This window comes from Oryctolagus cuniculus, chromosome 2 (assembly GCF_964237555.1).
Source record: "Oryctolagus cuniculus chromosome 2, mOryCun1.1, whole genome shotgun sequence".
Classification (NCBI taxonomy): domain Eukaryota; kingdom Metazoa; phylum Chordata; class Mammalia; order Lagomorpha; family Leporidae; genus Oryctolagus; species Oryctolagus cuniculus.
The window spans coordinates 113,877,844-113,892,195 of record NC_091433.1 but is presented as its reverse complement, the minus strand read 5'-3'; the positions used below and the strand labels follow the sequence as shown (position 1 = coordinate 113,892,195).

Here is a 14,352-nt window from a genome sequence, read left to right as displayed (position 1 = left end):
AACTGGATCATTGAAGAAAGTGTCTGCAGATGAGCGATGCATGGACAGGAAGAGATATTTGTAACAATTTAAAGTGGGAAAGAAAGACCTGGTTTGGGTTCAGCTAATCCATCTTGAAGTTGCAATTCCAGTGGTTACTTATGGTTTGAGAGGTTGTAGATAAGTTACTTCTCCCAGCCTCGGTTTCTCCATAGGAGAAATCGGTCAATACTATCGACCTTAAAAGTTATTGTGAAGACCACATAAGAACATGAGAGGTCCGGCGCTGTGGCTCACTTGGTTAACCCTCTGCCTGTGGTGCCAGCATCCCATATGGGTGCTGGGTTCTAGTCCTGGTTGCTCCTCTTCCAGTCCAGCTCTCTACTGTGGCCCAGGAAGGCAGTGGAGGATGGCCCAAGTGCTTGGGCCCTTGCACCCGCATGGGAGGCCAGGAGAAAGCACCCGGCTCCTGGCTTCAGATCAATGTAGTTCCAGCTGTAGAGGCCATTTGGGGGGTGAACCAATGGAAGGAAGACCTTTCTCTCTGTCTCTCTCTCTCACTGTCTAACTCTGTCAAATAAATAAAAAAGAAAAGAAACTTTCTAAAAGAACATGAGAAAAAAGTTCCTCGCATTTAGAAGCTGCTCAATAAGAGGAAGCTTTTATTTTTAAGTATTGCTTCCTAATTTATATCCAAGGAAAATGGTATGACACAATGGAGACACAGGCTTACAACCTATGAGCTGAAGGACAATCCCAGCCCAGCCATTCATTTGTATATTACCAATGACTGCTTCCCTGAAACAATGGCAGAGTTGAGTACTTACCCCTAAAATATTTACTATATGGCCCTTTACATAAAATGTTTCCAAAACCCTGGAATAAGTGGTGTCAGAGCCTTCTACTCATGGTTCACTCTTCTACTCACTTCTACTCATGGTTCTCTCATACATTTCGCATGAGAGAACAGGTATTAAGGAGGAGCCCCTTTGGGGCTGGTGCTGTGGCATAGCAGGTAGGGCCACCACCTGTGACACTGGCATGCCATATGGACACCAGATAAAACTTCTGGCTACTCCACTTCCGATCCAGCTCCCTGCAGGTGTACCAAGGAAAGCAATGAAAAATGGCCCAAGTACTTGGGCCCCTGCCCGACATTGGAGACCCAAAAGAAGCTCCTGGCTCCTGGCTTTGGACCAACCCAGCTCCAGCCATTGCAGCTATTTGGGGAATGAACCAGCGGATAGAAGATCTCTGTCTCAGGGCACTCTGGCATAGCAGGTAAAACCACCACCTGTAGTGCCAGCATCCCATATGGGCACCAATTCAAGTCCCAGCTGCTCCACTTCTGATTCAGCTTTCTGCTATGGCCTGGGAAAGCCCAAGTGCTTGGACCCCTGCACCAGCGTGGAAGACCCGGAAGAAGCTCCTGGCTTCAGATCGGCACAACTCCAGCCATTGCAGCCATCTGGAGAGTGAACCAGCGGATGGAAGACCTCTCTCTGCCTCTGCCTTTCTGTAACTCTGACTTTCAAGTAAATAAATAAATCTTTAAAAAAACAATAACAAAAAGAAAGTACTGTATTGAAAAGTAAAGGAAAATTTAAAAAAAGAGATCTCTCTCTCCCTGCCTTTAAATTAATGAACTAATTAATTAATTAAAATAAAAATAAATAAATCATTTTTAAAGGATTTATTTATTAATTTGAAAGGCAGAGGCAGAGAGAGGTCTTCCATCCACTGGTTCACTCTCCAGATGGCCACAATGGCTGGAGTTGTGCTGATCTGAAGCCAGGAGCCAGGAGCTTCTTCTGGGTCTCCCATGCTGGTGCAGGGGCCCAAGCACTTGGGCCATCTTTTACTGCTTTCCCAGGCCATAGCAGAGATCTGGATCAGAAGTAGAGCAGCTGGGATTCAAACCGGCACCCACATGGGATGCTGACACTTGCAGGTGGCAGTTTTACCTGCTATACCACAGCACTGGCCCAATAAATAAATCTTAAAAAAAAAAAAAAAAAAAAAAAAAAGAGGCAATCTTGCCATCCACCTTGCCAACCAGGGGCTTTGGAGGCTGGATCCAAAGAAAGGGCAATGTTTCACTGACCTCCCAGAGTTGGAACAACTCAGGCAGCAGGGAAAAGCCAGCACTGGAAACCAAATAATACTTCCCTACACCTGGCTGCCTGCTCATGTATCTAAGCCTTCCTTGTTCTAGATCAGGGAAGATAATGCACCTTGGAGTTTGCCTGTCCCTTCTGTAAATACCTGGGCCCAAGAGGGGAACAAGCCTATTAGAGATGATGCTTAAGAGGAAGGGCAGAGATCTCAACACTCAAAATCATATTTCCCAATCCCACATGATCCTAGAAACAGAAAGAAGTGTCCACAGAAACAGATATGGGTTCATATGTTCATAGCAGAACACCAAGAATGAATGGGACTTTTGAATATGGAGGGAACATGCATTGTTTAGTCCTATTCTTAGCAAGAGGGTGAACAAGAAAGGAATGGTCCACTGCAGAGAGCAGACATCAACAAATGTATGCACGGTAATGTAAGAACTAACTCATGATTATTTCGCATGTCTCATTGTTTAAAATGATTGAAGACCACTGACCACTGGGATGAGGCCAATCTTGATGACAGAGGTAGGAAACCCAAGATCAGACATAGATGGCATTGCTGCTTTGAATAAATGCCAATCTCTTGGGGTAATGACCTGATAGGATAGAGGGGTCTGAGTGACTCAAATGCTGAAAAATTCCCCCAAAGCTGGAGCTCCCCATGACATTCTGGCATTGCCAACTTCCCACTTCAGCTTATTCTATTTCACATTGCCATCTCCATGATTGTCCCTCCTCCACTCCCTTCCCTAGTGCAACTATTTCTGTTGTGAGATGTTTCCACGTATTGATGACTGGCAGGAAGTGCAGTGGTCTGAGCCATTTCCTTGGGGAGACAGGGTTTGAAGCACACATTGTGCAATATGCCTGCTTAACATGAAAGGTTTCACTTCCTATGATGGAGAGAATGGTGGCAGGCTTGGGATCCAAGCTACAAGACCAGGATGAGACACGGCAGAACCGTAGAGATTGTTACGTCAAAGGGCATTGCCCCATGGTCCCAAAATTTCCCTTGAGCAGAAAGAAACAGGAGTTCATGCAGCCTGGATACTAATACCACTTCAGCCACATAGTGACATTGAATGAGTCACTTCACCTCTCTTGGCCTTGGTTTTTTTCACCCACTATTCACATTCAAGTATCAATCTGTGTCATTGTTAAATTCCCACTAGATACCACCAGACAAGCATTATAGATGCTTTCAGCTGGCAGATTCTGAGGTTCTGGAATGTTACAATTAGAAAATAGTGAAGTGGAAGTGGTTCAAGGTTCCCAATCTATATTCCAAGTCCCAGAAACAGAATGGACTAATGAAGAGCTGATGCTAAGGCCCCTTCCTATTACTAACTTTCATTCTTCTTTGCTCACCTGTAGTCACATCAGCACACTGAGGGCATCTCTATGGTCTCTGTCAGAACAGCCCACAGAACCGACAGACCTCCAGATCCTGTGCGCCCCAGAATACAGATTCCAAGGAAAGTTACATTTCCCTCAATAAGACTTGGGGAGCCAGGGGTTAATTTGCAAAGTGAATTCTGTTGAGACAGAACACAGGAATCTATCAGGCCACCCAGACAGGACCTTTGGTGTACATGCAAGTTCAAACACCAAATTTATGAGGGCTCAGAGTTGGGAACTGATTGTTGCTTATCAAACTCACAAGCAGCTGATGCATTACCCAGGCTTTAGATATCCTGAGGAGCAAATAACTTACCAAAAATGGGAATCTTGTGTCTGATTCCTGGTATCAAGGTACTAAGAGCTAAGTTAAGAATCAGAGGCTGCTTGGTAAGCAAACCCATGAAGCTCTCCTTGCCTCATGGTAGAGCCCATTTCCTTCATGCCTCAAATACTCCACCTGTCAGTCAGGGGCTCTCTCCCTTGAACAACACAGAGCAAGTATGATACCTGGCACATAGTAGGCACATGCTTATTTGCATGAAAACACAGTCCAATGCCTGCCCACCCCATAAGACAAACTTCCAACCTGAATTTATATGCTAAGTTCTGTGCAACACTTGGCTCTGAAAGAGTTCACAGCCTCCCAGGGTGGGGTGAGGGTGGGGGGACAGAAAGGTTACTCACTGCTATAGTAAACGCTGTGGTGTAGACATGCTAAAGGGGCTGAGCAAGGTATTTCTAGATTCCATGCACTGTTTATAACCTGGTCGTTCATTCATCCTAACAATGGCCAACGGACAGCTGCCCTGGGGCCAGCTCTCCACTGGTCCCTGCGCTAAACAGGGGCTGAAAACTCTTAGTATGACTAAGAGACATAGTCTCATAATGATATCCTTGGGGCCAGTGCTGTGGCATTGCAGGTAAAACTGCTGCCTGCAGTGCTGGCATCCCATATGGCCACTGGTTCAAGTCTCGGCTGCTCTACTTCATTTTTTTTTTTAAGATTTATTTATTTTACTTGAAAGTCAGAGTTACACAGAGAGAGGAGAGGCAGAGAGAGGAGAGGCAGAGAGAGAGAGAGAGGTCTTCCATCCGCTGGTTCACTCCCCAATTGGCCACAATGGCTAGAGCTGTTCCGATCCGAAGTCAGGAGCCAGGAGCTTCTTCTGGGTCTCCCACATGGGTGCAGAGGCCCAAGGACTTGGGCCATCTTCTACTTCTTTTCCCAGGCCACAGCAGAAAGCTGGACAGGAAGTGGAACAGCCGGGTGTCAAACCGGCACCCATATAGGATTCTGGTGCTTCAGGCCAAGGCATTAACCTGCTGCACCACAGCGCAGGCCCCATTAGCTGCTCCACTTCCAATCCAGCTCTCTGCTATGGCCTGGGAAAGCAGTAGAAGATGGCCCAAGTCCTTGAGCCCCTGCACCCAGAGGAAGCTCCTGGCTCCTGGCTTCAGATTGGTGCAGCTCCAGCCATTGCAGCCAACTGGAGAGTGAACCAGCAAATGGAAGACCTATGTCTCTCTCTCTGCCTCTCCTTCTCTCTCTGTGTAACTTTGACTTTCAAGTAAATAAATAAATCTTTTTTTAAAAAAAAAGAATATTCCTTTTTAAAGATTTATTTATTTATTTCAAAGGCAGAGAGTGAGAGAGAGAGAGAGATTTGCTGGTTCACTTTCCAAATGGCCACAACAGCCAGGGGCTGGTCCAGGACAAAGCCAGGAACCAGAAAGTTCATCTTGGTCTCCCACATAGATGACAGGAACCCAAGCACTTGGAACATTTTGTACTGCTATCCCAGGCACATTAGCAGGGAACTGGATCAGAAGTGGAAGCAATGGAAATCAAAACTGGCACTCCGATATGGGATGTTGCTGTTCCAGGTGGCTGCTTAACCCATTGTGCCACAATGCCAGTCCCTAGATATTCCTATAGAAACAATATTCCACTTTCAGAGTTCACGGAAAGTTTCCTTGAGGCAGAGTATCCCCCTCTTCCTTTTAAAAAGAGATTGCAATCATGAATGCTTCACTTACTCGCTACCATTTTCAAATACAATTTGATTCACTTGTTTCACTGGTCATGCAGCATTGATATGGCTTCAATGTGAGACTGGCCAAGCCATCAGCACCTGGTCTTATACAATTGCATGAGCTTACCTTCAGCGTCCCCCCAGCCCTCTCAGTAGTGTAGGACCCTGCATGCCCTATGTGCCCTACTCCATCCAAGAGGTCAAGTGTCTCCCCTACAAGGTGTCTGTAATTAATGAAAAATGCCTGAGGTAGAGAACAGCACCCTCAGTGCAGACGGGGAGCACTGTTGTCATTCATTATCCCCATTTACTCACCTCCGAGTGGAAAGGTTCCTAAAGTTAAGTACAAGGAGGTAAGTGAGGCAATGTGTTTGTGTGTGTACATCTTTGTGTCCTCTGCTTTACCTCAGAGATCACAAACTAAATCATTCTTCTCACCTAGGAAAATTCAGTAATTTAATATCGACATCACCTGTACAGTGGTTGTCAGAAAAACGTGTATTTGCATGACAGACTTGCAAGTGTTATAGTTTACTACCCCTTTGCTCTTCCAAGGACTTGAGAATTATTTCACCTTAAAAGCCCCTTCCCCCCACCACTCCCTCCCTTGACTTGATTGTGAAATCAGCTAACCAAAAGAAAATTTTCTCAGTTTGCCACTTCTGCTTTTGAAGGCCATAAAACAGTGAGGGAGCAACTGGCAGATCACAGATCTCTTCGAGGCAAGAGGCACAACAGATCGCTTTGGGATTCTCTCCAGCCACTCTTCATTGTTCAAGTATGACTTGTTCTTCTTTACAACTAGTTCCTAAGGGGGTCTCTCTCTCTCTCTCTCTCCTTCCTTCACTCCCTCCCTCCCTCCCTTGTCCTCCTCCTCTTCATTCATCCCTCCCTCTCTGCCTGAGGGCTCAGCTTTTTGCAAAACTATTAAGTATACTATATTTTATGATTTATGAAATAGTCCAGGAATGAAGACTGCTACTCTAGCAGCTGACATCAGAAAGGTCAAGGTCAAAATCCTCTGCTCCAGGCCTCCTAACAATACATTCCTTGCTTGGGTTTGATTTAGCAATTGCCTCCCTCTAGACTCTAAGTGAATGCTCCCTCATGCATTCACTCATTTATTCAGAGATGGCTTCTTTGCATGCCTGCCATGTTCCAGATGTGGAGGGAAGCTCATATATGAAAATACCTTCAAGGAAACTGCACTGCAAGTGGTCACTCACTTTCTCCTCTTTACACAGATCTCTAGGACAGCCATGGCAACAGTACCTGAGCTCACCAGTGAGATGATGGCTTACCACAGGTAAGACTGAAGCCTCGGGCCGGCGCCGCGGCTCACAGGCTAATCCTCCGCCTTGCGGCGCCGGCACACCGGGTTCTAGTCCCGGTCGGGGCACCGGATTCTGTCCCGGTTGCCCCTCTTCCAAGGCCAGCTCTCTGCTGTGGCCAGGGAGTGCAGTGGAGGATGGCCCAAGTGCTTGGGCCCTGCACCCCATGGGAGACCAGGAGAAGCACCTGGCTCCTGCCATCAGATCAGCGCAGTGCGCCGGCCGCGGCGGCCATTGGAGGATGAACCAACGGCAAAAGGAAGACCTTTCTTTCTCTCTCTCTCTCTCTCTCTCACAGTCCACTCTGCCTGTCAAAAAAAAAAAAAAAAAAAAAAAAAAAAAAGACTGAAGCCTCAAGTGTGAATAAGGCCTCTCTTTCAAGAACATAGTGCTGTTTGTGCTTGGAGACTAGATGTGTTCCCCAACCTGCAAGAAGGGTTCCAAGTTAACCTGGTTTAAAGACTGATTTTTCACTAACAAGTCCAATATTGGGATCCAGAGGCCATCTAGATATTACTGGTGCAGGTGACAAATTGGAGGAGAAGCTTACAAGCTCACAGAGTTTGGCATGGATGAGAGAGAGCTCAGATTTCATCTGACTCAGCTGGGCTAGAATTTATAACTCAGGGTCCAGCTGGGATCTAGACTATTCCATGCATATCACCATAGAACTGGCCAGAAGCCTTCAGGCAGTTTCAAAGGAAATGTAGTTTGCAATTCAATTTACAGTGAAGACTTATATGCAGGGAAGGAAAGATAAATCTGTTTAGGAGACATAACTGAGCCATGTCTGTTTTTATTACAGTGGCAATGAAAATGACCTGTTCTTTGAGGCCGATGGTCCCAATTACATGAAGGTAAGATTGTGGGCTTAGCTCCCAATCTATGGGGTTCTAACTTGGGGAAAACTCAAAGAAATAGGTTCTGGACCACCTTGTTCCTGTGGCATTTAGTGATAGAATGACTTCCACTCTCCCAGCGAGACAGGTACAGGCTGCATTTCATGCTCAGCTGGCCACTATGCAATTCCCAGTCCACCACAGTTACTCATTAAGGCTTGGTTATGATGGCCATGCTGGGAGTGGGGGTAGTAGTGATCATGTTTGCTGATTCATGCTAGGAAGACAGTCAAGTCTCCAACACAAATTTGATTCTCCTTTTAGGAGATGGGTTCAGCTTATACTAATCACTTGGGTCAAAATCTGAAATTCCAGAGATGACCTTGAGAACTAACATATGTCTACCTACTTTAGGTTAGAATAGTGTTTTGCTCACTGAGATAAAGTTTATGATAACAAGATATAGATGATGTAATAAAAAGAGGAACCAAGGATTGAGAGAAATTCTTTCACTTGCTACTTGACCTCCTTTGGACCTCATCTGAAAAATACAAGGCATGAACTAGATGGTCTCTAAGATCATCAATCTGCAGTTCTGAAATATTTTCAGTGGTAACTGGGTCTATGGGTGGCAAGTAGGCATTTTCAGACACTCATCCCTATACAGAGCCATGCTGACCTCCAACTGTCCTTTCTTGTCTATGTGGTGCCTGATAACTTTCCTAAGTGGTACAGTCACCAGCTCAGCCAGGTCAGTTCTGCAGGCTAATTAACAGATAGCCACTTTTCTTTGACTTTTTTTTAAGTTCACGATAGCCGCCTCTAGCCTCATAATCCAGTCCTCCTCAGTCTTGTTAAAAGCATATTTCTTTAAAAGTTTGAGGATTGCCTCACTGGTTGACTCCACCCCTGGCCAGTGCCCCTCAGCTTCTCTGCCTGGCCCTCAGCCCCACTGTTCTGAGTGTGAACGTCTCTCATGCCCAGCTCTCCTTTTTGCTGTTAAAAAGCCCTCTTTAATTGTTTGGTGAGATTTTCAGCCATTATTGTGCTTCAGCGGACTTCAGTTAATCCTTTTATGGAGTTCCTCTGGGTAACAGGAAAGTAGTAACTTATTTCACAAGTTGTAATTACTCTTACAGTGTTTGCAGAATGCCTGTGGGGCAGCCTTCTGCAACAAGAAAGATCTGGGTAGAGTTAGTGAGAACATGTTGAGCGAGCATAGGTGAATAGAAAATGTTATGATCAGCATTGTCTTGGACAATTGAATGCATAGTGTTAGAGCATTAGTCACAGGAAAAGACAAAGTGTAAGAAGGTATAAGGTGTAGATGAGGCATGTATACAAAGTAGAAATGGGATTAATTCTAAAAGAATAATCTACGGGATGTCTAAAAACCTCCATTCTGGTTTTGGGTCTGCCTCTAACCTTACTGTGTGCTCTGCTGTAAGTAACTTAACCTCTCTGCGCATCAGAGAGACAGAGATTACTGTCAGAAACTCAGTTATCTCTGAGGCCCCTTCCACCTCTCTGCTGCTGCCTGACTACCTTCACGCACCCACTGACTGCCTCGTTTCTCCACAGAGCTGCTTCCAGGACCTGGACCTCTGCTGTCCAGACGAGGGCATCCAGCTGCGCATCTCCTGCCAACCCTACAACAAGAGCTTCCGGCAGGTCTTGTCAGTCATTGTGGCTCTGGAGAAGCTGCGGCAGAAAGCAGTTCCCTGCCCACAGGCCTTCCAGGATGACGGCCTGAGAACTTTCTTTTCCTTAATCTTTGAAGAAGGTAATTAATGAGAGCTGAGAGCGGAAAGTGCAGCTTCACCCAGGGCCTTCTCAGAATCCATGGCTCAACAGTCACCTAAACACCCTCTCTCCCCTAATTCAAAACCCTGTAGAGATAGAAGGCTCCTCCCCCAATGAGAGCAAAATAAAAGACACCTAGAAACCAAATTATCATCTCTTTAGTTATGCTTCAAAAACCTTAGGTAACTGCTGGCTTTCGCTTGCCTTACCACCTCTAAGTTCCATAAGCTCCCTGTTGAGCTAGTGTTAGCAGCAGCAATCTTTCACATCAGCAGCTCCGTGACTAGTCCACTGTGCATGATCTTAGCACAGAAGCTAAGCACCTTATGGTGCCAGAGCCAGTGTTCTTACTCACCCCACCCCCTACTTCCCCACAGCCAATGTTATGATGGAACTTTGACCACCCGTGCTTAGATGTCCCCCCAAGGAAGCAAACCCTGCTCCCCCACATCACGAGGTTTGCTCTTCCGATTTTCTTCCTAAATAACACCTGTGCTCTCTGTTTCAGAACCCATCCTCTGCAACACCTGGGATGACTACAGTCTTGAGTGTGATGCAGTACGATCACTGCACTGCAGGCTCCAGGATGCACAACAGAAATCCCTGGTGTTGTCTGGCACGTATGAGCTGAAAGCTCTCCACCTCAATGCAGAGAATCTGAACCAACAAGGTAACTGGAGACATCCTGGTTTCCCTTCCTGGCCTCCTGGCAGCTTGCTGAGTCTTTATATTCTGAACAAAGTAGAATGCTAAGGCAAATTATCGACACAAGGGAAAAGAAACATATTTGTTAAAAAAAAAAAAAAAAAAGCAAGCTTGTAAACTTTTATCTGGGTCCTGGCAGTGACTTCAGTGTGATTGGCTCAGCATGTTCATTTGTTAGCAAAAGGTGTGACTGGGAGTTAGAGAGCTCACGTACTCCCAGGACCATTGTTCAGTAAGTCACGTGGGGACTGTGCATTGCCAAGGCTCTGTAGTGTGGGCTCCTTTGACGGACAAGCCCTAACTGCCTGTGGGTTCCTTTTTCCTCTGTTGAGGTTGAAACTAGAAGAATGGAGAGATAATGTGTGCTTCCCCATTCCCAACTCTGTCCCCTTGCCCCCAACATTCTTCCTGCCTATTACCACTTGGTTCCTTATAGGGAAATTTTACTGACCAGCAGGAACTTTTATCTCTGTACTGTCACTGGCTAATGGTCCAAGCATGGTGAGGCCATAATCAACTGTGGGTAGCTACTTGGCATCGTGCCCCTGTGCCCTAGGCCTGTGTGCCAGATGTGAGCAAGGGGGCAGCTAGCATCGGCGGCCTGGTCTCCTTAGGGGCAGGATCACTCAGAGGACAGCTTCCTGCTCTCACCAGGCCAGGATAATGCTGTTTCTGTAGGGCTGAGTAGTGAGAGTCGTCCTGGCGCCTCCAACTGAGACTGCTGTGATGATTCGGGAAGATCAGCATGCATGTATGTCTCTTTTTGGAGCCACATTTCCAGCTAAGCCGCTCCTCTTCCAATTCTGCCCACTTGCCGCCCCAAGTTCCTGCAACAGCTTTGTTTCCTGATGCCTTTTGGGAGCCTGATGCTACCTCCACATTGATCAAATTGTTCTGCTCACATAGATGGGCACACTGCCTGCCAGTGACACCTGGGCATCCTCGGTCATTTGCCCTGTCATTTTAAAATTAGTTTCCCTTTCATTACTACCATAAAGAGGCATGTTCATAAAGAAATCTTCAGACTTTCTTCGGGGAAAAACTGAATCATCCGAGTGATGCTGCTATTGTCTGTGAGAAGCCCAGTGGTTCTGTCTGTTAGGCCAAAGGACACTCAATGTAGGTTCCCACAGAGGAGGTTCAGCTGCACGAGTCGTGAGTGTGGGGTCCAGCAGTCGGGACCACCCTTCACTGCTGCGTCCCTGAAGGCCTCTCTCCTTTCTTTAGTGGTGTTCTCCATGAGTTTTGTGCAAGGAGAAGAAAGTAACGACAAGATACCTGTGGCCTTGGGCCTCAGGGGGAAGAATCTGTACCTGTCCTGCGTGATGAAAGACGATAAACCTACCCTGCAGCTGGAGGTGAGTGGGTACCTGGACTGAAGCCCTCCCAGCCCCCTCTGGAACAGCCCAGCCATCACTCACTTCCCACACAGCCATCTGCTCTCCTGGCCCCTTTTTGCACCAAGATAAACACATCTGTTAATTCCAGTGTTCCAGGAACCCTTGGAAAAAACCCCGTACAGTGTTGAGATTGCTCTCATCTGATGGATGGCACATTGGAGCACTAACCAATTAAAGGGATATGTCACCAATCTCCACCTCACTTCCAAAACTGCCCTCCCTCCACCCCCATTCACCACTTACCACCACCAGGTCTCCTAGCAAAAGCTTCATTTCCAAACTGATATTATTCTACCCAAAGCCACGAGCAAAAATAGGGCAAAAGTACCTGGAAACTAGTAAAAGCTACTAAGTATGTCTAGAAACTTTGGCCTAATTTTCATCTTTTTCTTTTTAAATGTCTATTTATTATTTATTTTTTTTCCTATATTTGAATAGCAGAGAGATTTTTCCATCTGCTGGTTCACTCCCCAATACTCACAACAACTGAGGCTGGGCCAGGCCAAAGCCAGGAACATCAAACTCAATCCAGGTCTCCCACAGGGGTGGCAGGGGCATAAGCTCCTGTCTCCCAGGATGCATAAGCAGGAAGCTAGACCAGAATCGAAGTAGCCAGGACTTGAACCAGGCACTCTCTTAGAAAATGCAGGTGTCCCAAGAAGTGCTTCAACCTGCTGAACCACAACACCCACTTCTAATCTTTTATTTTTAAGTTTTACCTACAAATGCTCCCCAGCATTTGGTCCTAAGATTTTGAAAAGACAAAATATTCTTTCAGGAATCTTTGAAGGGTCCCAAAGATAACTTGGGAGTCTGGCTCCTGGTCCAGCAGCTGGCCAATCCTTTTCTCTCTAACCAACTAGGAGAATATCTCTACCACAGTACCTTTGGCCCTAATCTCACTAAGCCTCATTTCTATTTTGTTGCAGAGTGTAGACCCCAACCGTTACCCAAAGAAGAAGATGGAAAAACGATTTGTCTTCAACAAGATAGAAATCAAGGACAAGCTGGAATTTGAGTCTGCCCAGTTCCCCAACTGGTACATCAGCACCTCTCAGACAGAGTACATGCCCGTCTTCCTGGGAAACAACAGTGGCGGCCAAGACCTAATTGACTTCAGCATGGAATTCGTGTCTTCCTAAAGCAAGCCTTACAAGGAGGGTCCGCGGTGCTGAATGTGTTCACCCCTGTGGCTGGCAGATGGGAAACAGATTGTGACACCCCACTGCCTTCCCTTGGGAAAATTAAGGAGAGCTCTTTCCCACCAGCTGGGAGGAGCAGCTCTCTCCTCCCAGGGCCACTCCTCCGACCCTTGCTGAGCCAGCCTCTCTTACCTCTGCCATTCAGGCAAGGCCAGCCTGACACAGTTCAAAGAAGCACTCTGTCCTTGGTACCCGGCTTCTATAAGCAACCACTAAATTATCTATTTATGTATTTATTGATAGGGTGGTCTATTTAATCCAAGGAGACCAGAGGCAGCAGCACCATCAGTATTTATGGAATAAATTTAATCTGAACTGGTATGCTGTCTACATCAAGTCCTTTCACCAAGGCCAGAAGTATATAAGCTTGGGCTGAGTTATTTAAATAGGAATGATTATGGGTGAAGAAGTATGATCACACTGTTTCAATGGTTCTGAAATAAACTATACTGGAAAAAGTCTGTCCTGTTTATTGTTTTTTCTTGGATATGACATGGAAAGACAAAGATAAATGGGGAGGGAGTGCCAAAAACCCTACTTCTCCTTGCTGAGTGCTGCAAGTACCAGAAAACATCCCTGATCACAAAGACAAGCCTCCCCCACTCACCGCCTCCATTTCTGTTTCTCAATAAAAGGATATTTGGTGCACAAGACTCATCTGAAAAAGCAAGATCAGCCGATGCTTATAGGGAGAAAGGGTTGTCAGTAACAACTGCCAGTGATGGCTCTATTTGCTTATTCAGCCAACATCTATTAGGCAAATGCAAAGGGCTGGGAATATAGAGATAAGAGAAGTAAAGAGTTCCTGGTTAGATGAGAAAGGCAGATATGTACAACGAATAAGGTGACTTGACAAGTAGAGGCAAGATAAAATATAAAAAGGGTATCCAAGAGGAAGTGACAGAATCTGCTGGGGAGGACAGAGGGTCATGAGTATGACAAATGAGTCAAGCATGAAGAGGTGAGCAAAAGTTCCCAAGGTAGCAAAGAAAGGGCACTCCACGTAGAGCAACCAGAACGAGCTAGCACATGGAGGCAGAAGAATTAATGATACAGGAGCCAGCATTGCAGTGCAACAGGTTAAGCAGCTACCTGCTACCTGTGATGCCAATTTGGGCCCTTGCTGGTCCACTTCTGACCAAGTTCCCTGCTAGTGTGCCCTGGAAAGCAGTGGATGATGGTCCAAGTACTTGGGTCTGTACTACCCATGTGGGAAACCCCGATGAATTCCAGGCTCCTAACCTTGGCGTGGTTCAGCCCTGACCATTGCAGCCATTTGGTGAGTGAACCAGAAGATGGAAGAGCTCACTCTCCTCTCTTCCCTCCCTCCCTGTGTTGTGTGTGTGTGTATGCTTGTCTCTCTCTCATTCACTTTGCCTTTCAAATATATAAAGTTTAAAAAATGAATTATACAGAAAGTAAACTTTTAGGACTGCAGAAGTCACCAAAATCAAAGTCAAAACACAAAACAAGTTTGGAAAAAAATGTTGTAACATATCCCAAATAATGGGATAATTTGCTTACTATATAAATAAC

At 46.1% G+C, this 14,352-nt stretch overlaps 2 protein-coding genes across 2 annotated transcripts in view; one reads left to right on the top strand and one right to left on the bottom strand.

Annotated features, from left to right (window-relative positions):
* Positions 1-14,352, bottom strand: part of IL37 (interleukin 37) — a 133,072-nt gene that overhangs the window by 79,822 nt on the left and 38,898 nt on the right. The window lies entirely within an intron of this gene.
* Positions 6,244-13,277, top strand: IL1B (interleukin 1 beta). The gene is given in 7 exon segments (NM_001082201.1): positions 6,244-6,314; positions 6,781-6,842; positions 7,673-7,724; positions 9,288-9,489; positions 10,018-10,179; positions 11,442-11,572; positions 12,544-13,277. Coding segments are annotated over 6 exon segments (807 nt in total). The 5' UTR covers positions 6,244-6,314; positions 6,781-6,795; the 3' UTR covers positions 12,757-13,277.